At 44.0% G+C, this 26,960-nt stretch overlaps 1 protein-coding gene across 3 annotated transcripts in view; it reads right to left on the reverse strand.

The window, feature by feature from the left end:
- ROR1 (receptor tyrosine kinase like orphan receptor 1) overlaps window positions 1-26,960 on the reverse strand; it is a 349,815-nt gene that overhangs the window by 111,866 nt on the left and 210,989 nt on the right. For 2 of the 3 annotated variants that reach the window (XM_033916719.1, XM_033916717.1), the window contains one exon: window positions 4,107-4,397. In XM_033916719.1, coding sequence (XP_033772610.1) covers window positions 4,107-4,397 — 291 coding nt within the window. The remainder of the gene's footprint in view (window positions 1-4,106; window positions 4,398-26,960) is intronic. The other variant, XM_033916718.1, reaches the window with a different exon arrangement.

Below are 26,960 nucleotides of genomic sequence, written 5' to 3' on the forward strand. Positions count from 1 at the left end.
AGGGACGTCTTAAGTCCGTTTACGTCCATCTCGCAAGTCGTCCAAAGTTAAAAAGAGCCTAAGACACATTTTCAAAAGATACGTCCAACTTTTTTTTACTTTCGAAAATCGTCCAAGCCACTAAATCGTCCATCTTTATACCACATTTCCATCCAACTTTCCGTCCAAGTCCAAAACGCCTAGAACAAGCCCTTTTGGACGTGGGAGGGGTCTGCAAAGTGATGGGCTGAACACCCAGACATGGCACCTAAATAGTGGGGTAACTTACAGGGCACTGCTGTGAACTTCACAAAAAGGGTGCCATGGCTTCTCCTCACTATAGTTCCCTTATAGGTGACGATGAGCCCCCCAAACCACCTCCAAAATCCCCTAGACCCACTTATCTACTACCCCAACAGCCCTTATGGCTGCAGGAGCCACTTATATGCCAGTAAAAAAGGGTTTTTGGGGTGTATAGGGCAGTGCACATGCTTAAGTATCAATGCAGTGATTACAGGGGCTTATGGGCATGGGTCTTCCTCTCTATGTGTCCCTAACCCACCCCCAAGATGACTTAAGCTGCCTCTGGGCTGGACGACTAGGCCAGGCAGCCAGGTGATGATGGTCTGGAGGCTGAAATTTAAAGTTGTGAATAAAATTTTTAAGGGGGTAGGGGGGGTTGGTGATCACTGTGGTAGTGTGTGGGGGTCTGTGTTATGTGTTTGCAGTACTTATCTGGTGAGTTTAGGTGGGTTTTTGTGACTTAGACCATGTTTTACATGGTCTAAGTCACAACGTCCAAGTTCCGTCGATCCTGGGCTGTATAACTTTCGGTTATACATGCTGTACGACTAAGTCTAAGCCAGCCCATGTCCCGCCCAACTCCCACCCTCGACATGCCTCCCGAAATGCCCCATTTAGCTTTGGACGTTGAGCAGCACTATGAAGGCCTAGGTCGTTTAGAAATACGTCCAAAACCCGTTTTTATTTTTGGCGCTTGGACATTTTTGAGAAATGTTCATCCAAGTGCAGACTTAGGCCAGTTTTTGGATGCTTTTGTATAATTCTAGTTCAGTTTTTTAGAATATTGTATTTTAATCATTTACTGTATATTTTTAGTATTGTATGTGAACTGCCTAGAACTATGTGGTAGGGTGGTATATAAAAATAAAATTATTATTATTATTATTAAAACAAGTTTAAGGGGGCATCTGAAATGAAAAAGGCTTTTCTGAGTCTCTGGATGGCGAAGACTCTTCTGAAAACACGTGGCTGCAGAGATTAAACATATAGCTGGTTGGGGGTGGGATTAGCTGGGGGTGGGGTTAGGTTAGTTCGGTGAGATTTTTAAAAAAATTTTTATTAACATTCTGTATTATCTTAGAGAGGCCTAAAGGAGTACAAGTTCTCTCTATTTTATTGATATTAATTGAACATAAGAACATAAGAACATAAGAACTGCCTTCTCCGGATCAGACCTTCGGTCCATCAAGTCCGGCGATCCGCACACGCGGAGGCCCTGCCAGGTGTACACCTGGCGTAATTTATATTCCACCATATCCTTATATGCCTCTCTTAAGGAGATATGCATCTAGTTTGCTCTTGAAGCCTAGGACGGTAGATTCCGCAATAATCTCCTCTGGGAGGGCATTCCAGGTGTCAACCACTCTCTGAGTGAAGCAGAACTTCCTGACATTAGTCCTGAACCTGTCCCCCCTTAGCTTCATTACATGTCCTCTAGTCCGTGTCAAATTGGACAATGTAAATAATCTTCTCTGCTCTATTTTGTCGATTCCTTTCAGAGCAGAGAAGATTATTTACATTGTCCAATTTGACATTGCATTTTTAATTTTTTGTGTGGAGGCTTTGGATTTATACATGCATTTGAATAGTTATATATCAAGTTCTCTTTATTATTGATTGTTTTGTTTTATATATATTCCTTTTTGTGGTTGTTAAATCAATTTAATTAATAAAAAAAATATTTCTAATAAACAAAACCCAGATATTCAGCATCGGCCATTATCTGGATGTTGGTGTCAAGCATCAAGTATGCTACCAATTTCCACCATTATCCAGCGAGCATTAATATTCAGCACTGGTATCCATATAACTACCGTGTTTCCCCGAAAATAAGGCAGTGTTTTATTTTAATTTTGGGTCCAAAAAACAAACTAGGGCTTATTTTGGGGGGATGTCTTATTTTTTTCATGTACAATGATCATCACATGCGCAGCATCTTTCCCCCCACCCTCACCCACTCCCCTGAGCCTTCCCTCTACAGCATCTTTCTATCCCTCCCATCCCTCCTGTGATGAAGAACCCTTGAGCAGCATCTTTCTATCCCTTCCTCCCTCCCATCCTCCCAGTGAAGCAGAACCCTTGAGCAGCATTTTCATATCCCTCCCTCCCTTCCTTCCTCCCAGTGAAGCAAAACCCTTGAGCAGCATCTTTCTATTCCTCCCTCCTTCCCATCCCCCCAGTGAAGTAGAACCCTTGAGCAGCATCTTTCTATCCCTCCCTCCTTCCCTCCCATGGTGCAGCAGAACCCTTGCACAGCATCTTTCCATCCCTCCCTCCCTCCCATCACCTTAGTGAAGCAGAACCTTTGAGCAGCATCATTCTATCCCTCCCTCCTCTCCTTCCATGGTGCAGCAGAACCCTTGCACAGCATCTTTCTATCCCTCCCTCCCATGCAGCAGAACCATGCCGACCCTCCCACCACAAAACCGACATACCTCCTGCCAAACAGCAGTGTTGGCAGCACTGCAAACAGGCTGTTTTGCGGTTTTCTCCTGCCGGGTCCTACTCTGCCATATTGCTGTGAGACCGACATACCTCTCTCCAAACAGCAGCGTTGGTAGCACTCAAAACAGGCTGCTTCGCAGCCTTCTCCCGCTGGGGCCTTCCCTGTGCCGCATCACTGATGACATCATAGGTGATGCGGCAGAGGGTAGGACCTGGCGGGAGAAGACCACAAAGCAGCCTGTTTAAAATGCTGCCGAAGCTGCTGTTTGGAGGGAGGTACGTCGGTCTTGCGGTGGGAAGGTCTGCGGGGTTCAGATGGGAGGGAGAGATGGAAAGATGCTGCGCAGGGGGATGGGTAGGGGGAGCGCGGGGACATTCGGGAGGGGCTTCGGGGCAATCTAACTAGGGCTTATTTTTGGGGTAGGGCTTATATTAAGACCTACCCCAAAAATTATGCTAGGGCCTATTTTCGGGGTAGGTCTTATTTTTGGGGAAACACGGTATTCAGCTGACACTGTGTACAACAGGGATCAGCAATCTTTTTAAAGCAAAGAGCCATTTTATCCTAAATGTCAGACCCATGATTTACAAAGAGCTGCAATGGGAAGAGAAGGGGGTTTGAAATACAATTTTTAATGTGATATGGGGATATATGCATTTAACACAAAAACAAGAGGGTCCTTTTATCAAGCCACTCTAGCAGGGTTAGCATGGACATTTCATCACGCGCTAACCCCCACGGCCTGCTAAAAAACTAACGCCTGCTCAATGCAGGCATTAGCGGCTAGTGCGGCAGGTGGTTTAACGCGCGGTATTACACGGGTTAAACCCCTACTGCAGCTTGATAAAAGGACCCCAAAGCTTCAAGTACTTACAGAAAATAAAGAAAACCAATACAATGAGACTTTCAACACTGTATTTTCACACAGAGTTGTTTCATGTCTATTTCTCCTTCTCCCCCCATGCACCATCTCTCCCTCCCCTTCACCCCTATGTCCATATCTCCCCCCCCACTCCTCTCATTTGAATTTGAAAAATAAAGTATTGCAACACTTTTCGGTCACCTTCACTGTGTCTTTGGCCACGGCAAAAAGTGGCCTTAGCGTGTGGGAAAGGCCCACATAAGGGATTTCTAAGGCTGCTTTTTGCCACAGCTTTGTATAAGGGCCCACAGAATGTTATGCATGCGACCGGAGTTCAATTTTCCTGCAGTCTACTCTACACAGCACAATTTGTGCTCCTGTACACCATTTATTTCCAAATATCTTCAGCCACAATGGAAATATTGCTCTGAAATTGCTATTACTCAAATGCCTTGATAGGGTCAGATAATATTATATTTACTTCACTCATGGCTACGGTTAATTGCAAAGACTTACCAAACTTGACAAACAACACACCGGTAGTAGATACAGTCTTTCTGCCATTACTTGCTACACACTGAAAGTAGCCAGTGTCGGTTGTGTCAAGATTTTTGATCCTTAACCGAGACCCGTAGCTGGTTGCCCGAAATGATATCCTCCTGGGCTCCTGAACGACAGGTGCATCATTCTTTAGCCACCGTATTGACGGCGATGGATTCCCGGAGACCCTACAGTGCAACTCTGCAGTCTGTCCTAGGGAAGTGGTTATATTGTTCATGGGCTCGTCCAGCATCAAGTAATAATCTGCTAAACGCAAAAAGAAAAGGGGGCATGAACGATCCGATTAATTTTATGAGGCTTTTCCTGTTTAGGGGGGAAACAGCCATAATTCCATGCACGATAGAAAATATTTTTAGCTGAACAATAGCACTGCGTAAATCAGGGGTGTCAAAGTCCCTCCTAGAGGGCCGCAATCCAGTCGGGTTTTCAGGATTTCCCCAATGAATATGCTTGAGATCTATTAGCATACGATGAAAGCAGTGCATGCAAATAGATCTCATGCATATTCACTGGGGAAATCCTGAAAACCCGACTGGATTACGGCCCTCAAGGTGGGACCTTGACACCCCCGCTGTAAATAAACCAAGGGCTATTTTTACTAAGCTATGATAGCAGTTTTAGCGCACGCTAGACGCTAACGCCTGCACTGAGCTGGCGTTAGTTCTAGCCGCGTAGCACGGGTTTAGCGCATGCGGCAATTGAGCGCGTGCTAAAAACGCTATTGCAGCTTAGTAAAAGGAGCCCTAAGGATCTAGGACCAAGCAAAAGGACCTTAAGGCTTCAGATCAACAAAGAGCACATGAATCAATAATTCTGGTAACAGTTATGGTTACTTTATTTGATGTACTGCAATTATTAACAAAAATGTTAAACCAAAGCGGTTTACAAAAAAAAAAAATGGATAAAAATTATAAAAATCAATAAGGACAAACAGGGTAAATTGATCATATAAAAACAAACTCAAAAAACTTACAATGGAAACAAGTCCACAAATCGATAGATCAACCAAATATAAAGGTCTTGTATATAAGAGAATGTCTATAGCATATTACAGAACTCTCAGATACCTGTGCACAGGTATCTGAGAGTTCTGTAATATGCTATAGACATTCTCTTATATAACCCACACTCTTATATAACCCACACTGCTCCTTGTGACCCTGGACAAGTCACTTAATCCCCCCATAGCCCCAGGTACATTAGATAGATTGTGAGCCCATCAGGACAGACAGGGGAAAAATGCTTGAGTACTTGAATAAGTTCATGTAAACCATTCTGAGCTCCCCTGGGAGAACAGTATAGAAAATAGAATAAATAAATAGAGTGAAAAGCTTCAGCCTCTGATCACCAGAGCTGGTATTGTGACATCACAATGCCTCATTCCACCAATGCCTAAGAGCCAACCTCATCAGTGATGTCACAATGGCTTGATTGTCCTGTACTTGGCTCACTTTTACTATATGTTGATTTCTAAAGTGGTGCAGTGGTTCAATCTACAACCTCAGCACCCCAAGGTTGTGGGTTCAAACCCATGCTGCTCCTTGTGACCCTGGGCAAGTTACTTAATCCCCCCATTGCCCCAGGTACATTAGATAGATTGTGAGCCCACCGGGACAGAGAGGGAAAAATGCTTGAGTACCTGAATAAAATCATGTAAACTGTTCTGAGCTCCCCTGGGAGAACACTATAGAAAACTGAATGAATAAATAAATAAATAAATAAATAAACTAATGGGAACATTAGGGCACAACTTGCAAAGAACAAAAAGCCCTAAAACAGGGCCATCTTAAATCTGGGTTTAGCACATGCAAAAGTCCCATGCTAAGACCAGATTTACCATTCCTTTCTAGAAGGGCCAATTAGCAATTGTGTAGCCTAATGGTTACAGCAGCAGGCTGAGACCCAGAGAAGCCCAGTTCAAATTTCATCGCAGCTCCTTATGGGCAAACCATTTAACCTTCTTTTGCCTCAGCTACGAACACAGATTGTGATCTCCAGGAACAGAACTCCCCCCCCCCCCCACACACACACCTGTGCGTACACGGCTTCGATAGTTTTCAGACCCGAAAAAAAATTTCTTCCTATTGGTTTTAAGAGTATTTCCCCATAACTTCATCGAGTGTTCCCCTAGTCTTTGTAATTTTACCAGTCACACTACTAATGTAGAATCAGAAGAGTAGTACTGAGTTACCCTGAGCATCCCAGTCTGTGAGATCTTGTCAGTGATTTGTGCTAAACTTGTACAATACTAACGTAATACTGGTACACGTGTATACAGTGGTACCTCGGTTTGCGAGTGTTTTGCAAGACGAGCAAAACATTCACAAAATCGGCACCTCGGAAACCGAGCGTGCCTCGATTTACGAGCGCCCCCCCCCCCGTGATCCGGCACCCTCCGCTCGCGTCGCACCCCCTCCCACGCCACGATCCGGCATCAAAAAGGCACCCACCCACCCACCCGATGACATTTCTTACCCCCCCATTTGGCACCGGCACCAATGCACAGGACATGCCGGTGCCCGAAGATCTGCCTCCTTCTGCGCTGGACCTTGAGCATCCAAGAATCTCGGAGAGAACGGGAACACGAAGGCCCTGAGCATGCGCAGATGTTCAAGGCCCAGCGCAGAAAGAGGCAGATCTTCGGGCACCGGCATGTCCTGTGCGTTGGTGTCGTTGCCAAATGGGGGGTAAGAAATGTCATCGGGTGGGTGCCTTTTTGATGCCGGATCACAGCGGGGAGGGGGTGCAACGCAAGCGGAGGGTGCCGGATTGCGGAAGAAGGGTGCTGGATTGTGGGGGGGGGGGGGCGCTATGAACAGGGGGGGGGCGAAATGAGCGGGGAGGATGGCGGATCATGCGGAGGGGGGGCCTTCATGAGTGGGGGGGAGCAATGCCAGTTCTTGCGGGGGGTAGAGCAACGCCGCTGGCCTCGGGGGATGGGGGTGGGTGGGAACGAATCAAGTGAGTTTCCCTTAGTTCCTATAGGGAAACTCGCTTTGATATACGAGTATTTTGGTTTACGAGCATGCTTCTGGAACGAATTATGCTCGTAAACCAAGGTACCACTGTACCATTAAGACAAAAAGCTGCACTGAGCATTCAGTATTCTGGCAGTTAGAATTTCCCAAATCACACAAAACAGACTCTTATTTTATCTTTAGTTTGACCTTTTTGCGCTGCACTGTTGGCTTGTGATTTCATCCAAACGGGCGTTCATTTTTTACCATTTTATTGTGGTTTATTCCAAACCTTATCAACCATGGCCTGCTATTAATATACATTAGGACCCCTGAAGAAGGCGTGTTCTCCAAAACACGGACCGTGTCGGGTCTCTTGGTTTGTAATAAGGTGGTATCATTAACTGCATTAAATATTTGGTATAAATAAACATAGCCTGCATCTTGTACATATTAGTCTGCAGTTTTCTTTTTGGTTTTTTGCTTGCCGTTTTTGCAGTGCAGATCCTGTTGGATTCCCTTTGTTGTTTATTGTAACCGTAGCAAGAGCAAAAGTGGAAATGTCCAATCAGAATGGTGCACAAAAAGTGTCTTTCAACTCATCTGATAAATCCAAATGTCTTTATTCATCCAAAATAACTCTTTCATCCAAAGTAACTCAATGACTCGACATGATCATGTTTCGGCCACCCGGCCTGCATCAGGAGTCTTAGGAGTCTTTGGGTATCAATTGGATAAATATGCTCTAAAACACAACGATCAAACCGTTGCTCCAAATCTTGTGATGCTACAAACCAACACGGCCTTGCAGTGGGTATTGTAACCGTAGCACCATGCTGGAAAAATTTGGCAAGATGGATGGTAGCAGCAGCAGTAAAGAAAGAATATTTGGTTAATATTTTAGAAAAGACTATGGCCACGAACACAGCTCCTTCTAAGCTGGGTGAGAGTCTAATTGCACTGCTGTGATTGGAGGGGTGGGGGGGGGGGGGCAGTGCTTTAATATGGTGTCTTCCATCACTAGGGATAGGCAGGTTTTCTGGAGCCCTCCAAAGCTTGCCTGTCTCTTACTATCCTATATAATAAAACGCTAGCCGTGCATGCGCACTCCTATCGGCATGCTTCCATGATCAGTAGGTCTGTGGCCGCAGGAGTGCGCATGCGCGAATCCCCAGCACCTACCTACACTGGCCGGAAGGACTGGACCCCAGCGCTGGACATCCTGCTCTCCTGTCGGCTCCTCTCACGAGCCGCACCAGCGTCGGAGAAGGCTTCCGATGCTGGCGGGGATTGAGAGGAGCAGTGGCGACACCTCAAGGGGCGGGAAGGGAAGCGCTGAAAAAAAGACTCCAGCCGCTACTTTCTTCGCGGTCCCGATTCCAAACGCCGATTCAAGCAGCACTCTACACACGCTGCTTCAGGGCCTTCTACTGCCCTGATTTGCTCTGCCGCGTCTCTGATGATGTCATCAGGGACGTGCCAGAGTAAATCAGGGCAGTAGAAGGCCCCGAAGCAGCGTGTGTAGAGTGCTGCACACGCTGCTAGAGTCGCAGGTTTGTCGGGAAAGGGGAGCAGGAGAGAAGACATGCACAGCCACTTGCAGCAGGGGCTTAGAGGGCAAGAGAGCTGCAATTGGACAGGCTGAGGAAGAAAATGTTCAGATAAAGAAGGGCTGAGACTGAAGAAGGAAAAAAAATAGGAATAAATACCTACAAGGAAACACAAGATCAGGAGCATACAGAGAAAAAAAAATACAGCATAGAGGTTTGCAGGAATAAGGAACCCATAGAGAAAGTAGAGCAGAGACCCTTGCAGGAAGAGAAAAAGAGCAAAGAGACTGGGGATGAGAAAGAGAGCAGACATAGTAACATAGTAGATGACGGCAGATAAAGACCCGGATGGTCCATCCAGTCTGCCCAACCTGATTCAATTTAAATTTTATTTTTTTTTTTAATTTTTCTTCTTAGCTATTTCTGGGCAAGAATCCAAAGCTTTACCCAGTACTGTGCTTGGGTTCCAACTGCCAAAATCTCTGTTAAGACTTACTCCAGCCCATCTACACCCTCCCAGCCATTGAAGCCCTCCCCTGCCCATCCTCCACCAAACGGCCATACACAGACCGTACAAGTCTGCCCAGTAACTGGCCTAGTTCAATATTTAATATTATTTTCTGATTCTAAATCTTCTGTGTTCATCCCACGCTTCTTTGAACTCAGTCACAGTTTTACTCTCCACCACCTCTCTCGGGAGCGCATTCCAGGCATCCACTACCCTCTCCGTAAAGTAGAATTTCCTAACATTGCCCCTGAATCTACCACCCCTCAAATTATGTCCTCTGGTTTTACCATTTTCCTTTCTCTGGAAAAGATTTTGTTCTACGTTAATACCCTTTAAGTATTTGAACGTCTGAATCATATCTCCCCTGTCTCTCCTTTCCTTTAGGGTATACATATTCAGGGCTTCCAGTCTCTCCTCATACGTCTTGCAGGACATACTTGCAGGAGAAAAAGCGAGGCAGTAATGTTACAGCTGGAGAGTGCAAAGTGAGGAAGAAAGCTGTGACAGCGCTACACAGGAAAATGGAGGGGGAGAGAGACAGAAAGAAAGAAAAAAAAAAAAAAAGACAGACATATTCTAGCACCCATTAATGTAACGGGCTTAAAGACTAGTTAAAAATATAATGGTGAAAAAGTGCCCTCTACTGGCAGGATTATAGGTGAAGGGCTCCCGCTCAGCTTAGAGCGAACCGTGATCAGAAAGAAAGAAGAAAATGCAAATCGTCAATTTACCCCCTAATTCTATAACCTTGGGACACTCAATTTTACAATTAGTGCGCAAAGTTGGGCATTTGGGCATTCGATTTATAGAATAAGGTCAGTTGCATGCACAACTAAATTTAACTGGAGTTAACAGCCAATTATTGGTATCAATTTTTTATTTATTTATTTTTCCTCACTTTAAAGACTAAGAGTCACTTTATTTGACGAAAGAAAAGCCCCAGGTCTCTCAGTTTAGTTCAACCTCCATCGCCCACGCTATCTAGATCGTAAGACAACCTAACAAGCTGTATGAGCAAATATTGGAAGTCTGTTTGCCCTGAAGAAACAGCTTTATAGCCATGAAATGTTGGCCAAAAAAAAAGAGACCCAAAGCATCACAGCTTTAATGTTGCATTTAATCTAAAAGTCCAACAAAACAACTTTTGGGGCATATAGTCACACCCGACGAAAGTTTTTTTGCCGATGATGTGGGAAGTGGAGGTTGAACTAAACTAAGGGCTCCTTTTACAAGGGCTTGCTAGCGGTTTTACCCACGCGCTAGCCGCTACTGCCTCCTTTTAAGCAGGCGGTAATTTAATCTAAAAGTCCAACAAAACAACTTTTGGGGCATATAGTCACACCCGATGAAAGTTTTTTGCCGATGATGTGGGAAGTGGAGGTTGAACTAAACTAAGGGCTCCTTTTACAAGGGCTTGCTAGCGGTTTTACCCACGCGCTAGCCGCTACTGCCTCCTTTTAAGCAGGCGGTAATTTTTTGGCTAGTGCGCGCTAATCTTGTGCGTGGGCTAAAAACGCTAGCGCACCTTACTAAAAGGAGCCCTAAGTTCAACTAAGAGATCTGAGGCTTTTCGATTGTGAAATAAAGCGACTCTCAGCCTTTAAAGTGGGGTTTATCTTGATTGCGATTTGTACAACTACCCACTTCACCGTATTTAAGTTTATTTTACTTTCTACATTTTTATTCCAAACTATCCAAACTTCTAAGTGGAGAACAACAGACAAACGCAGCACTAAATGAACAGTTAGTGATAATTTACAAAAACACCAAACCAAGACAGTTAGACAGTGGATACACTCATGAAGATCCCATAGGCATGAAGGAAAAGAAAATTGATGCTAACTTGTGGTAATTGGCACCAATGAGCAGCTATATGTGAAACTGTCCTTAATCTCTATTTTAGAGAAGTACATGATCATTTTCTGTCCAACTTCTAGGGGGCGTGGCCAGGGGAAGGGCATGGGTAGGTCAGGAGTATGCATGTGTACATGTTACTGAATACTAGGGGTAATGGGACAAATTGCTAACAACTAGGTGTGAGCACTTACACCAGCCTATGCCAGCGTATGATTGAGGTCTCCAGAATCCTGAGTGGTTCAGAACGGGTAAAAGTGAATCCATTTTTCACTCTTTCAAAAATTACAAAGACTAAGGGACACTCAATGAAGTTACATGGAAATATCTCGTTATCAGAGGATGTTGTAACAGCAGTTAGAATAACTGCGTTTAAAAAAAGGTTTGGACAAGGTCCTGGAGGAAAAGTCCATGGTCTGCTACTGAGACAATTAAAAGCTGAAGAGGAAGGGACAGCAATCTTGAAGGGGGTGGACATTGAAACAGGATGACCAAGGTCCACAAGGTCTCTTGACACTTTGGCGATAGTCTTGGCTCTCACATTAATTTTTTTGACGAACTGGTCCCCATTTGATAAACACCAAAGATCCCTGCTCTAGACTCTGTATTTCTGAGGTAGCATGCTATGAGGAAGATGACTGTATGCTTATAATGAGAGGGCTATACTTACCCTATTCCAAAACTCTAAAATATAACAAAGCTGATATTCATGGAGGACAGACATGGAGGGAAGCTGCAGCTTGCCCTGTAATTGGTAGCATAGAACGTTGCTGCTCTTTGGGTTTCTACCAGATACTTGTGACCTGACTTGGCCACTGTTGGAAACTGGGTTAGATGGACCATTGGTCTAACCCAGTATGGTCATTCTTATGTTTTTATGGTCTTATAATGATCTTCCAATTGCTGTAAAACAGCATGTTGATAATGCAAGATCTGTAGTTGATGAACTTCTATCTTGAGGTTCGGTGCAACACTCTAGTAAACCTTCTTTCCTATTTCATCCAAAGTCTTGTGTTCTTTCCATAAACCTGAGCCTCGGAAGTTCTGATACACTTTAGAGCTGCTTTGGCTACCACCAACGGATCAGAAAACTGATGTTGGCCATGCCCTGGTGCTACTGAAACTTCCTATCTAAGCTCAAGACTACTTGATGTAAGTTGTATTAACAGAGGGTTTTTTCCAAATGGACATCTTTAGTTCTTGAAAGAGTTCATGGACCGTCAAGGCTAAGATTCATGCTCTGATGATTAACCAAGTGGTAGGTTTGCTTTAAGTCATTGGTGTGCACTACGAAATTCAACCTCTCTCTCCTCCCCTCAAAAAATGTTGAGTTAAGTCCATTTTATTATTTGTTTTAGCTTAAGGGCATGTGATTCTTTAAACAAGGATGGGATACACATGAAGGATGGGACAACTGATTCATACTGAATCTATGTAACTTCTTTATATGAGAGGCCTAGTGCAGCTGGATTATCCAAAATGTAGTGTCTTGGCCCTAGTTTGACAGATAAATCATCGTAGCTATGTCCTATTTGTGACCCTGTTGCATGTCTAAAGCAGATGACTCACGAACCGGATACTCATGTAATATATATCTGCTATCAGATTGCTGCCAAGGGTCATAGACTAGATGGGAGAATTGCCTCGACCATAAGGAGTTTCTCTTTCCACCTTCCACCAAGTGAAAAAATTTCATAAACATTCTTGAGATAGCTCACATTAAACAGTCCAAGTTGAGTCAAGAGAATCTAAGCCAGCCCAGAAAATCTGAATTTCCATATTCGTGTAGCTCATGTCCTCTCTCTTTCTCTAGGTAACAAGTTATTTTCTTTCAGCCTGCCTGCAATCCTAAAGCTGGAAGAAAGGTAACCTGTACTAGTCTGCAGTAGAGAATGACACAGGGACAAATTTGTCCCCGTCCCCGCAGAAACTCAATTTCCCTGTTCCATCCCTGTAAGTTTTGTCACTGTCCCATTCCTGTAAGCTCTGCCGTAACCGCACAAGCCTCGAACACTTATGATTTTAAAGTGTTTGAGGCTTGTGCAGATGAGGACAGAGCTTAGGTATTGGTGGAATGAGGCATTATGACATCACAATCTGAGCTCTAGAACGTTGCTACTTATGATTTTAAAGTGTTTGAGGCTTGTGCAGATGAGGATGGAGTTAGGCTTGGTGGAATGAGGCATTATGACATCACAATCTGAGTTCTAGAATGTTGCTGCTTATGATTTGAAAGTGTTTGAGGCTTGTGCAGATGAGGATGGAACTTGCAGGAATGGGACAAAGACAGGAAATGAACTTGCGGGGATGGGAAAACGAGTTCCCCCGGGGATGGGGGGAAAAATTGCCCCCTTGTCATTCTCCAGTCTGCAGTGTCAACTTGACTTCTTAGTCCTGAACCAATCAGGAGCCTGTTAGTTCTTGAGCCAATCAGGATAGGAAAAACAAAGAGGTATAGATTTGCGGAGTGTGCTCTCAGAGGTCATTTGGAAGTTGCTGAATGCAGAATCGCAGCTAGAGAAGAGGGGGAGATTCTGTGTTAGCAGGACGTACGCCTAGTTGTTATGAGCCAACCAATTCAGTGGCTTCCCTACATCTGCAGCGTAGTTGGATGGCAAACTAAGGGGTCCTTTTAGAAAGGCGCGCTATCCAATTTAGCGTGCGCTAAACGCTAACGCGTCTATAGACTATAATGGGCGTGTTAGTGTTTAGCGTGCGCTAAATCAGTTAGCTTGTGCTAAGACACTTAGCGCGCCTTTGTATAAGAGGGGGTACGTTGCTTTTTGCTGCAAATTCTAGTGGTTGTCTTGAGCTCTACTGTTATTACTACAACTAATTAATTACCTAGGGAAGTAGCATTTTAGGGTGAGGCAACTTCACTCCCACCTCAAGTACCTGAAGAGCAAGTGTTATATTCATATTCCAAACTCTAAACCAGCCTAGAAAATTGGAATTTCCATATAAACCGGCAGAAATTATGTTAGAAAGAGAGAAAATAATGGCAGTTAGAGATCCATTCTGCCCGTCCACATCAACTATAATCACTTCCCATTCCCTGGGAGATAGCTCATGGCTTGTGACAGGCTCGCAGCTAGAAACATAGAAACATAGAAATAGACGGCAGATAAGGGCCACGGCCCATCCAGTCTGCCCACCCTAATGACCCTCCCCTACCTTTACCTTGTGAATAGATCCCACGTGTCGATCCCATTTGGCCTTAAAATCAGGCACGCAGCTGGCCTCAATCACCTGAAGTGGAAGACTATTCCAGCGATCAACCACCCTTTCAGTAAAAAAGAACTTCCTGGTGTCACTTCGCAGTTTCCCGCCTCTGATTTTCCACGGATGCCCTCTTGTTGCCGAGGGACCCTTGAAAAAGAAGACATCTTCCTCTGCCTCGAGTAAAGAAAAAAAATTAAAAGAAGGTTTTTAAAGGTAGGGAACTGTGTGGTTGAAATTGAAGTTGGGGCTTAGTTAAAAGTTGGGTTCTTTTTGGAGTAGCACAGGCTGTTGATTTCTGTCCCAGGCTGGCGAGTCCTTGTGGCAGAGGTCCACAGTTTCTTTGAAAGTTCTAAAACGTTTATATGGATAGATTCCCTACAACGTAAGGAAGTTCTTCTTCACCCAGAGAGTGAAGAGAAAACTGAAACGCTCTTCCGGAGGCTGTTATAGGGGAAAACACCGTCCAGGGATTCAAGACAAAATTAGACAAGTTCCTGCTGAACCAGAACGTACGCAGGTAGGGCTAGACTCAGGGCACTGGTCTTTGACCTAAGGGCCAAAAACGTGAGCGGACTGTTGGGCAGGATGGACCACTGGTCTGACCCAGCAGCAGCAGCAATTCTTATGTTCTCAGATGTCCTCTGAGCTTTCCCATGTTTTCTCGAATTGAAATACTGTCTGTATCACCATAAGGAAATATTTCCTGAAGATTCTTACTCATTCTTTCATCATATGGCTCTTTGTCCCAGAGTTTCCTTTCCGCTGAAATAGACCTACCTCTTGTGCACTTTACACCTTGGAGGTTTATAAATATCCATTCTTGATCCCACCTTTTTACCAAAACATACATATGTAGCCTGTTTTCTTAGGCTTCCGTGGCTGGTGTCTTAAGACCCGGAAACCTGCTACCCTATGTCTTTCCAGAATTACATATAATATAGTACTCCAAGACAGGTGTCATCAGAGTCTTTATAGAGGCACTGTCTCCTCTTTAATCCTGCTAGCCATTGCCCTTCCTTTTCACCCAGTCAGCCTTCTGTCTTTTGTTATTGCTTTACCTACATTAGTTAGTCTACTTTGAGATCATCTCCAGATCCCACTCTTATTTAACACGTTACCCCTCTATTGAACCCAAATACATGACCCTACATTTTTCAGCATTAAACTTAGCTGCCAAAGTATAGAGCATTCCTCGGGATTTGACAGATCCCTCTTCGTATTCTTCACCCCATCCAGGGTGTCTACCCTGTAGCAGACGTTAGTACCATCTGCAAAAAAGCAAACCCTTTCCAATTACTCTTCCACAGTACCGCTAGGGAAAATGTTAATGAGAACAAGACCAAGAACCAGGCCCTCCAGCACAGTTTCAAGTTTCATTAAAAATTTGATGCAAACGCTTAGAAATATTTCTAAGTGATATACAATTCTAAAATGGGGAACACAATACCTGCACCAATACAGATAAACTGACAAAAACAGACTGACTCAAACATCTCGAAAAGGGGGAGGAACTTCAAAGGTTATAGGATAGAGGAACATATATGGTTAGTACAATAGGGAGGGGGTAAAAAAAAAAGAGACAGAATTATGGCTATTAATAGAAATATCAGGATAAAGAATGAAGGGAGAGACAAGAGTTCAATGTTACAGCATTAGTAGCTCCCCTTAACAAAAAGTGAACTCCATTTACAACTACCCTTTGTCACCACCGACTCAACCACTGAGTCACTTTAGGGCTCATACCTAGGATTCTGAGTTTCTTTCTAAATCACCTATGCAGAAATATGTCAAAGACCTTGCTGAAATATGGGCACACGTTTCACAGTTTTTGGTGATGATACGTGCAGTGGCATTTTGGGCTACTTGCAAAGAAAGCCCAACTAAAGGGTTGTTACAGTAGTCAAAGCAGGGAAACAGAAGGGCCTGAACAACCATGTGAAAGTTGGGGAAGGACAGGACCCTCATGTAAACGTCCGACAAATTTTAGCCTGTGGAAAACAGTGGAAACTAATCTAAGCTAGGATTTCTGGATCGCTCTATGCCTGTAAAGCAGTGATCTCAAACTCGCGGCCCGGGGGCCACATGCGGCCCGCCAGGTACTATTTTGAGGCCCTCCATATGTTTATCATAATCACAAAAGTAAAATAAAACAGTTTCTTGATCGTGTGTCTCTTTAGCTATAAATGACAATATTATTATTTAGACTTAGCCAAAAGGAAAGATTTATAAACTATAAAGAGTTTGACCTCATGCAAAATTATCATTTCTTTAATAAAACATTATGTTTTCTGAGGCCCTCCAAGTACCTACAAATCCAAAATGTGGCCCTTCAAAGGGTTTGAGTTTGAGACCACTGCTGTAAAGGATCAAGGCGATTTACAATGTCAAGAACCCGTGCATACCTTGAGGAACTACAAAGAACAGAGATATCATAATGACAATGAACTCAAGAGGGAATGCAGAAGAAGATTGAGGGAGAGTACAATAGGTGTCAATAACATTGAGAAGCATAAGAAATGGGGGGCAGCAGGGACAGACCTAGGAGCTTATTCACCAATTCTCAGCACTAGGCTGGGAGTGTGTGGGACAGTGGTTAGAGCTACAGCCTTGGCACCCTGAGGACATGGGTGCAAATCCCACACCACTCCTTGTGATCCTGGGCAAGTCACTTAATCCCCATTGGCCCAGGTACCTTAGATAGCAGGACAGTTAGGGAATCAGGCTTGAGTACCTGAATAATTTGTAATCCACATAGAATTGTAGGATATGCAGAATATGAATTATTTAAAAAACATAACACCTAAATTTATAAATAAAGGGACCAATATTAAGTCCATGGTGTTAAATATTTTGTAAAGAGCTCACATCCATGGGCTCAACTAACCAAACATTCAATGCCAATGATCCAGGGGTGTGTCAGTCTTTCCAGCCAAATGGCACTCTGTGCTCCATATAATGGACTCATTTTAGATGCAGGTCTTCCCCTTATGCTGCATACACTTCTCCCTCCGTATTCGCAGTTTCAGCAATCACAGTTTCGATTATTCGCGGTTTGTAACTTGCGGGCTCCTCCCCCTCCCCCCAATTAGGCCAGCTTGCATAGAGAAATCGCTGACTCCAAGCGTTTACAGAGGAAAAATTGCTGATTCCTAGCACTTTCTTCACTATGTTTTGCCTCTCCTTCAGGAACAGGCCAGGTCCCCTGCCATGTTATTTGCAGTTTCACCATATTCACGATGGTTTTTAATAGAAAACAGTGAATAACATATGAAAAAGTTATTCGCGGTTTTTCTGTATTCGCAGGTCTGTTAATCCCCTATTAGAGAATGACACAGTGAGAAAATTCATCACCGTTACCGTTCCCGTCCCCGCGGATAACCATCTTCATGTCATTCTTTAAAGAGAGAGGGAAGAATCAGAGTGCGAATGGCCACTGACCCACAAGCTTTGCTTTGAAGAATGCTGGTGTAGAAGGACTGAGGTTGAAATAGACACTGAAGAATGACAGTCTCTGGTATCCAGAGCAGATATTGTGATGTCATAATGCCTCATTCCACCAGTGCCTAAGAGCCAATCACATCAGTGATGTCACAATGGCTTCATTATCCTTGGCTCACATAAGAATCAGAGTATGAATGGTCACAACCACTGAACCGCAAGCTTTGCTTTGAAGAATGCTGGTATAGAAGGACTGAGGTTGAAATAGACACTAGAAAATGACATGGGTTTATTTCCTGCGGTTATCCGCGGGGACGGGAACGGTGATGAATTTTGTCACCGTGTCATTCTCTATCCCCTATCACAGCGAATATGAAGGGAGAAGTACATTCATTTTGCAGGAGGTTATGAACTTAGGGCCCTCCTAGTAATGAAAAGCTTTAAGTAACTATCAAACACACGAATATGCTGCATATAGGGCTCCTTTTATTAAGACGCGCTAATCGATTTAGTGCACGTTAAATGCTAAGGCGTCCATTATATTCTATGGGCGCCTTACCATTTAGCGCATGCTAATCTTTAGCACATGCTAAATCGGTTATTAAAAAAGGGATAGTTAACAAGACTAAGAATGTCATAATGCCCCTGTATCATTCCATGGTGTGACCTCATCTGGAGTACTGCGTTCAATTCTGGTCTCCTTATCTCAAGAAAGATATAGGTTCAAAGAAGAGCGACCAAGATGGTAAAAGGGATGGAACTCCTCTCGTATGAGGAAAGACTAAAACGGTTAGGGTTCTTCAGCTTGGAAAAGAGACGGCTGACAGAAGATATGATTGAAGTCTACAAAATCCTGAGTGGAGTAGAACGGGTACAAGTGGGTCGATTTTTCACTCCGCCAAAAATTACAAAGACTAGGGGGACACTCGATGAAGTTACAGGGAAATACTTGTAAAACCAATAGGAGGAAATTTTTTTTCACTCAGAAAATAGTTAAGCTCTGGAACTCGTTGCCAGAAGATGTGGTAAGAGTGGATAGCGTAGCTGGTTTTAAGAAAGGTTTGGACAAGTTCCTGGAGGAAAAGTCCATAGTCTGTTATTGAGAAAGACATGGGGGGAAGCGACTGCTTGCCCTGTATCGGTAGCATAGAATATTGCTACACCTTGGGTTTTGGCTAAGTACCAATGACCTGGATTGGCCAACGTGGGAATGGGCTACTAGGCTTGATGGACCATTGGTCTGACCCAGTAAGGCTATTTTTATGTTCTTAGTGTTTATGTACTGTTGGTCCAATTCTATAAATGGCACCCAGGAGTGAAGCACTTTAGCGCATGTCAATCTTAAGTTAGGTGCCTGAACCTTAGTTGCAACTTATTTATACCAGTGTTTTCTAGGCCTATATACTAGAACCCGAGTTAGGCGCCCAAGTAAACTTTAGGCATTTACACACAAACATGCCCTTGATTTGACCTTAACCACGCCTACTTTCTAGTAGACACCTTTGACTAGGCGCCTACCACCCAATAAATTTTAATTTAAGTCAACTATGAGTTGCTAGTTGCTTGTTATCGGTGCCAATTTAGCTTTAGGCGTCTTTTATAGAAACAGGACTTGTGTGTTTTCAGTTGGACTATCCAAGGTTGCTTAGAAATTAGATGGGGAATGGTTTAGGGGGCCACACTTAAAGATAGGGTTGATGAGAGCCACCACTGGCTCCTGTAGACTTGCCAAGTATCCCACATTCAGCGGGAGACTCTCACTATTGCGGATCATCTCCTGCAGGCCTGCATTCTTGCTCAACAGCTTCCTCCTCCATTGGCAGCAGGAGATGTACATCTGGCAGTGCTACAGAAATGATAAGTAGCACTGCCAGTACGGACAACAGGTCATAGCCTGAAACTGAATGGCAGCAGGTTCAGGACAAATGTCAGGAAGTTCTGTTTCACACAACGAGTGGTGGGCGCTTGGAATGCTCTCCCGGAGGAGGTGGTGGCAGAGGCTACTGTTCTGGGTTTCAAACGCAAGTTGGATGCACACCTTCTTGCAAATCATATTGAGGGATACGGGAAATCCGGGTCTCCAACAAGGAGCACCTAAATGGGCCTCCGCGTGTGCGGATCGCCGGACTAGATGGACCTTGGTCTGATCCGGTGAAGGCGTTTCTTATGTTCTAATGTTCTTATGTATTAGTGATATGTCATCTCCTGTTGCCGTGGGAACAGTCTCGTGATAACAGCTGCAAAATTCCACAGCCTTTATCACAAGACTGGTTCTGCTGCAGCAGGATGTGAGGTTTTATTAAGGCATCTTTTGTTGCTGAAGTGGGGGGGGGAGAAGGCTTATCAGTACCATGGCTATGGAAATAAGGTGTACCAGGGGTGGAGCCAAGAGGCAGAGGGGGTGGGGCTGGGGGAGGGCTGGGCCTAGTGGGGACTGGAAGCATGCCCTGAAATCTTCTCAAAAATTGATCCCTCTTGGCAGCTCTGGTCTAGAAGGACTAGGGTTGCCAGATTATCCGGAATGAAAATCCAGGCCCATGGCCAAGCCCCCAGGTCCGCCCCGCCCCCATCCCACCACCAGCCCTGCCCCCTCAACCTGTTCACTTGTCAGGAGAGCATCTGCGCATGCGCTGGTGTGACGCAATAATGCCACCAAGTTGCATCCGCACGTACGCAGATGCCATCCTGACGTCGCTGCTAGCTGGAAGCTTTTCAAAAACCCGGACAGAGTGTCGGGTTTTGAAAAGCCGTCCGGACCCCCGGACAAGTCCTCGAAAAGGTAGCAAGCGCTGTCTGGTAACCCCAAGAAGGACAGAGGAAATGAAACAAGACTTCACAGCCAGAGAAGGCGGCAAAGATGAAAACTAATCCAGCGACAAGAGAATGCAGTGGGAATTAGAGTACGATATGGTGACAAAATTCGTCCCCGTTCCCGTCCCCGCGGATAACCGCGGGAAATAATCCCATGTCATTTTCTAGTGTCTATTTCAACCTCGTTCCTTCTACACCAGCATTCTTCAAAGCAAAGCTTGCGGGTCAGTGGTTGTGGCCATTCATACTCTGATTCTTATGTGAGCCAAGGATAATGAAGCCATTGTGACATCACTGATGTGATTGGCTCTTAGGCACTGGTGGAATGAGGCATTATGACATCACAATATCTGCTCTGGATACCAGAGACTGTCATTCTGTAGTGTCTGTTTCAACCTCAGTCCTTCTACACCAGCATTCTTCAGAGCAAAGCTTGCGGGTCAGTGGTTGTGGCCATTCATACTCTGATTCTTCCCTCTCTCCTTAAAGAATGACATGAAGATGGTTTCCCGCGGTTATCCGCGGGGACGGGAACGGTAATGAATTTTGTCACCGTGTCATTCTCTAGTGGGAATGAGTACCGAACTTGGACTACACTCTACACAACTCTAAAACATCTCAAGATAATATCTGAACAGCCGAGCCTGAAATGCATCAGGGTTTGATTTTCTGCCAACACCGACACGCATAACACAGCAGCACATCATCAGTCATCTTCCCGATTCAAACAGAACACAGTGAAGACAATGAACGCAATACCCAAGCACTGCCCCTTACCACTGAAACATCTGGCTGTAACACATCTGCAGCACAGAGTAGAACCGGCTGTGGTTTAAAACACGAGCGCCCAGAATTTGTAGGAGCGAAATAGGCACTTGGGAAGGTGACCTACGCAAGGTTCACAGCCTCGCCATAACCGTGGCGAGCAGAAAAGACTCTAAACACTCTTTTTAAGTATTTTGCTACTTTACAAAGAGCCATTTTGGGCTAAGGAATTTTAATCTCCACAAGCAACATATTTATTATTCTGCTAAAGGGGCACTGCCGAGCCCCTGTAAAAGATTCCTGAGGTATTCCATGCATAGTAACCTGCTGTTCTGGTTCCTTAACTGTAGCACAAGAAAGCCATGGGGCTGGAGAAAAGGAGAGGAGGTAAATATGAAAAGGGATGACATGGGATCCTAAAAGAGCCTCATTTCGTTGCCAAGATTATTTTCTTTCTTCGTAAATTAGACTTCCTATCAAGAAAAGCGATCTGAATTGTACACAATTGTCAAGGTCATTATGACATTCTTAATTTTATTCTCTATTCCTTTCTTAATAATTCCTAATATTCTATTTGCTTTCTTGGCTGCCGAAGCACACTGAGCAGAATATTTCAATGTATTGTCTACAATGATCGCTAAATCCTTTTCCTCAGTTGCGATTCCAAAGTGTCATCAATTCCTGTACGGTATGATCCCTGAACTCTTTAAGAGTAAGATAATAATAATAATTTTATTCTTATATACCGCCAAAGCCATAGTAGTTCGAGGCGGTTTACAATAAGAGGAGCTGGACAATCAGCGAAGAAGGTACAAAGAAGGTTTAAAGTACATGAAGCGGATACAGGAATAAGAGAGCAGGAACCTGCTGCAAACAATCAGCGAGAGAGGGGCACTGGACAGACATCAATACAAGTAGGCCGAGAGAAAAGCGGGAATGAGAGATCGTGGTAAAAATCAGAGTGAGTAAAGTGATAGGACAAAGGGAGCAATTAGGATACAAATCGTTTGAACAAGTTTGTTTTTGCTAGTTTTCTAAAACTAAGATAGGAGGAAGAGTGTGTTATTAAGATGCTCAGCCAGTTGTTCATTTGGCCTGCTTGGAAAGCAAGTGTTCTGTCTAGGTATCTTTTGTATCGGCAGGCCTTTATTGATGGATGGGTGAACATGTGGACTCTGTGTGTAGATCTTCTTGGGCAGTCCAAGCTGAAATGTGCAACCAGGTATGTGGGGGCCGAGCCAAGTATAGATTTAAAACAAAGGCAGGCAAATTTGAACAAGACTCTTGCCTCCAGGGGCAACCAGTGAAGTTTTTGGTAATAGGGGGTTATGTGGTCCCATTTTTTTATGCCAAAAATCAGTCGGACGGCTGAGTTTTGGATGATTCAGAGTCTTTGAGTAGTTTTCTTGAAAGATCCCAGATAAATGATGTTGCAGTAGTCGAGTAAGTTTAGTATGGAGGCTTGTACTAGAGAATGACACGGTGACAAAATTCATCACCGTTCCCGTCCCTGCGGATAACTGCGGGAAATAATCCCTTGTCATTTTTTAGTGTCTATTTCAGCCTCAGTCCTTCTACACCAGCATTCTTCAAAGCAAAGCTTGCGGGTCAGTGGTTGTGGCCATTCATACTCTGATTCTTATGTGAGCCAAGGATAATGAAGCCATTGTGACATCACTGATGTGATTGGCTCTTAGGCATTGGTGGAATGAGGCATTATGACATCACAATATCTGCTCTGGATACCAGAGACTGTCATTCTGTAGTGTCTGTTTCAACCTCGGTCCTTCTACACCAGCATTCTTCAGAGCAAAGCTTGTGGGTCAGTGGTTGTGGCCATTCATACTCTGATTCTTATGTGACCAAGGATAATGAAGCCATTGTGACATCACTGATGTGACTGACTCTTAAGCACTGGTGGAATGAGGCATTATGACATCACAATATCTGCTCTGGATACCAGAGACTGTCATTCTGTAGTGTCTGTTTCAACCTCGGTCCTTCTACACCAGCATTCTTCAAAGCAAAGCTTGCGGGTCAGTGGTTGTAGCCATTCATACTCTGATTCTTCCCTCTCTCCTTAAAGAATGACATGAAGATGGTTTACCGCGGTTATCCGCGGGGACGGGAACGGTGATGAATTTTGTCACCGTGTCATTCTCTTGCTTGTACCAATAGACGGAATGAGGTTGCATTGAAGTACTTTCTGATGATTCTTAGTTTCCATAGAGTCGAGAAGCCTTTTTTAATCAATAGCTCAGTGTGCGCCTCAAGAGTAAGGTGACGGTCCAGGATGACTCCCAGAATTTTTATGGAGTGGACAATAGGATAGACTTGTCCATTCAGGGAAATTGAAGAGTCTTTGAGTTTGTCATTTGGGTTAGCTAGGAAGAATTTGTTTTTTTCTGAGTTGAGTTTCAGTTTGAATTGGGCCATCCATTGGTCGATTTGTTTTAATATGAATGCCAGGTGGATCTTTGTCTCAGGGGATAGGTTTGTTAGGGGAAAAACTAAAGTGATGTCGTCTGCATAGATGTAAAATTTGACTTTTAAGCTTTGCAGTAGGTTCCCAATGGGGCTAAGTAGATGTTAAATAGAGTAGGAGAAAGGGGGGAACCTTGTGGGAGTCCACAAGAGTTGACCCAGCAATAGGAATGATCATTGTCAATGTAAACTTGGTATGAGCATTTCCATAAAAAACCCTGAACCATTACAGGACATTACCCAAGAGGCCAATGGACTCCAGACATTCGAGAAGGATATCATGATTGACTAGGTTGAAAGCGTTACTTAAGTTGAATTGCAGGACAAGAGCACTTGTACCCTGACTGAATAAGCTGTGGAGGGAATCTAATAGAGAGGCAATAACTGTTTCCGTGCTAAACCCAGGATGAAAACCTGGGCGCCATTCCTCAGCTTGAATTTAAAGAAGAATAAGTTCCCGACTGTCCAGGGAGGGGGTGGAGCAAGCTCACACGCCCGATGGTGGAACAGAGCTGGAACGAAGCTCTAAGGTTGGCCCTGGCCGGCGGGTGCTGGCCTTGACACTGGTGCGGGTGGGCTCCCTCCGCTCTGGGTTCGGACTGAACCCGACTGGACCCTTGGGTAATGAACGCCGTTCCTCGGCTTGAATTTAAAGAAGAATAAGTTCCCGACTGTCCAGGGAGGGGGCAGAGTAAGCTCACACGCCCGATGGTGGAACGGAGCTGGAACGAGGCACTAAGGTCGGCCCTGGCCAGTGGGTGCTGGCCGTTGGCGCTGGTGTGGGTGAGCTCCCTCCGCTATGGGTTCCGACTGAACCCGACTGGACCCTTGGGTGATGAACGCTGTTCCCCGAATAATTACCAACTGAAAAGATCAATGTGCTCTGAAAATTCACCGCTATTAAAGGCGAATGTCTATCCAACACACGTAGAAACCAAGCAAAAAGCCTTTTTTTAGGCATTGGTTTTTCCTGATTGCTGATTTTCTGAAGATCTAATTATTTATATTTATTTGTTTTTAGATTGTCTTAAAAACTATGGGGCTCATAATCGAAAGAGAAAAAGTCCAAAAACCGACCTAAGTCGGCACTTGGATGATCATAAACGAAAGATGTCCAAGCGCCGATAATCGAAACGGGTTTTGGATGTGTTTACAAAGAACCTAGGCCTTCCCAGTGCTGCTGAACGACCAGAGCTAGCAGATTAAAAACAGATTGTTCACCCTCTCCAAGGTAGGGAGAACGAGAGGGCACTCTCTAAAGTTGAAAGGGGATAGATTCCGTACAAACGTAAGGAAGTTTTTCTTCACCCAGAGAGTGGTAGAAAACTAGAACGCTCTTCCGCAGTCTGTTATAGGGGAAAACACCCTTCAGGGATTCAAGACAAAGTTGGACAAGTTCCTGCTAAACTACTGGTGGCGGTTCTACCATCTTTGATTTGTGTTTAATATATAAAGCCTAATAAATAGGAAAATAAATATATTTTGACCTTCATATCTATTCATCTTTCAAACAGACCTAATGCTGGCGAAGCAAAGAAGATATACGAGATGCTGAAAAGTTCTCAGCCCAACCAAGAAGAGAATGGCGTGGATATGCTTCAATCAATGATCTGAAACAAGGTCAAAACATAGAATTTCGTTTCTGCAAATTGGCACATAACGAAACAAGATAAAAGTTTTCAGCTACAGTGGCAAGTAACACTCAACCTTTAAGCACCCCCTCATATAAAAATGTGATTCCCTGTATTTAGCAAATCATTAATAAGAACAGAAAAGAAAGTCTAAGAACTCCTTTTACTAAATGGTGCTAGAGCAGTTCTTAACCTTGTTGGAGGTACTGAACCCCACCAGTTTCATATGCGTGTTCACCGAACCCTTCTTTATTGGAAAAATAAAATATGATTTTTACAAATTCAAAACATAGGTATAAAGTGAGGGAAAAAATAATATCAATTTTGAAAACAAAAAAGTTCTCCTATATTTCGAATAATAATAACATAATAATGAAATTTACTGCAAATCAGTGTGACTTCTGCTGTTGCCTCTCAGAGACTAGTTCAGAAATGCACGGCTTTACCTTGGCAAGTGCCACTCTCATGTCATTTTCGCAACAAAGTCTGTTCCTTTTCTTCGTTTTTATGTCCAGCATCCTCGAAAAGGATTGCGCGTTATATGAGTCGGAGGTGTGTTTTGACCTCCGCCGAACCCGCGAGACTGACTCACCGTCGAACCCAGGTTAAGAACCACTGTGCTAGAGGTTTTAAACGCGGGCCGGTGAGGTAAAGGAATTCTAAGAGCGCTGGAGCATTTACCTCACAAGCCTCTAGCACCATTTCGCAAACTCCAGTGTAAGTTAATAAACCTAAAAAAAAGTGACTTTTCTCAGTAGGTGGTGGTGGTGATGGTGAGGGAAAAGTGTTTGACATAACCCTCCCTGCTCACGAGGCTTCGGCTTTCAGTTTGTGTTCTAGGCCCATATTTCATATCCTGTCTTATTGAAAAATCATTAAACAAACACAAATGCTAAAGTGAAAACACACTTTACACTCTACCGGTGGAAAAGCAAACAAAACAGAGAAAATGTGCTGGAGCTAAAATAAAACATTCAAACAAGGCTGTGGTAACTAACTGCTTTCGCTGCTAGCAGGACCCTACAAACACAGCCGTTAATGGACAGGCTTTATGGGATGTCTTCCAAGAACTCTTTCTCCCCACCCTTGAAAAAAAAAAAAAATACCTCAAACAAAACTGAGGAAGCAAGGAGGTAATTTTATATTTAAATTGGTTTTCTTAGGAAGACATGAACATAATTGCAAAAGTAACACTATTTTAGACGGTGACGGGACAAAAGCACATGAGAGTTCAGCGCGCCGACATTGGAGCGCAGACAATTCGGCGCAAGACCCCAGCGCGCTGCCAAAAAACTTACCGTATTTGCTGGCGTATAAGACGACTGGGCGTATAAGACGACCCCCCAACTTTTACAGTTAAAATATAGAGTTTGTTATATACTCGCCATATAAGACTACCCCTTCTTCCGCACACCTTCTGCACAACAAATAAAACTTAAAAGAACATCAGAATTTATTTCAACAATTTTAATTAATTCACTAAAGCTGAATAGAACAATAAACCCATGGGAGCTGCCATGCTATTTGTTTTCTAAACTGTTAACCAAACTGAAACTGTCAATGATAGAAGGAAGATAACACATAGAGGG

Source organism: Geotrypetes seraphini, chromosome 12 (genome assembly GCF_902459505.1).
Source record: "Geotrypetes seraphini chromosome 12, aGeoSer1.1, whole genome shotgun sequence".
NCBI classification, from domain to species: Eukaryota; Metazoa; Chordata; class Amphibia; order Gymnophiona; family Dermophiidae; genus Geotrypetes; species Geotrypetes seraphini.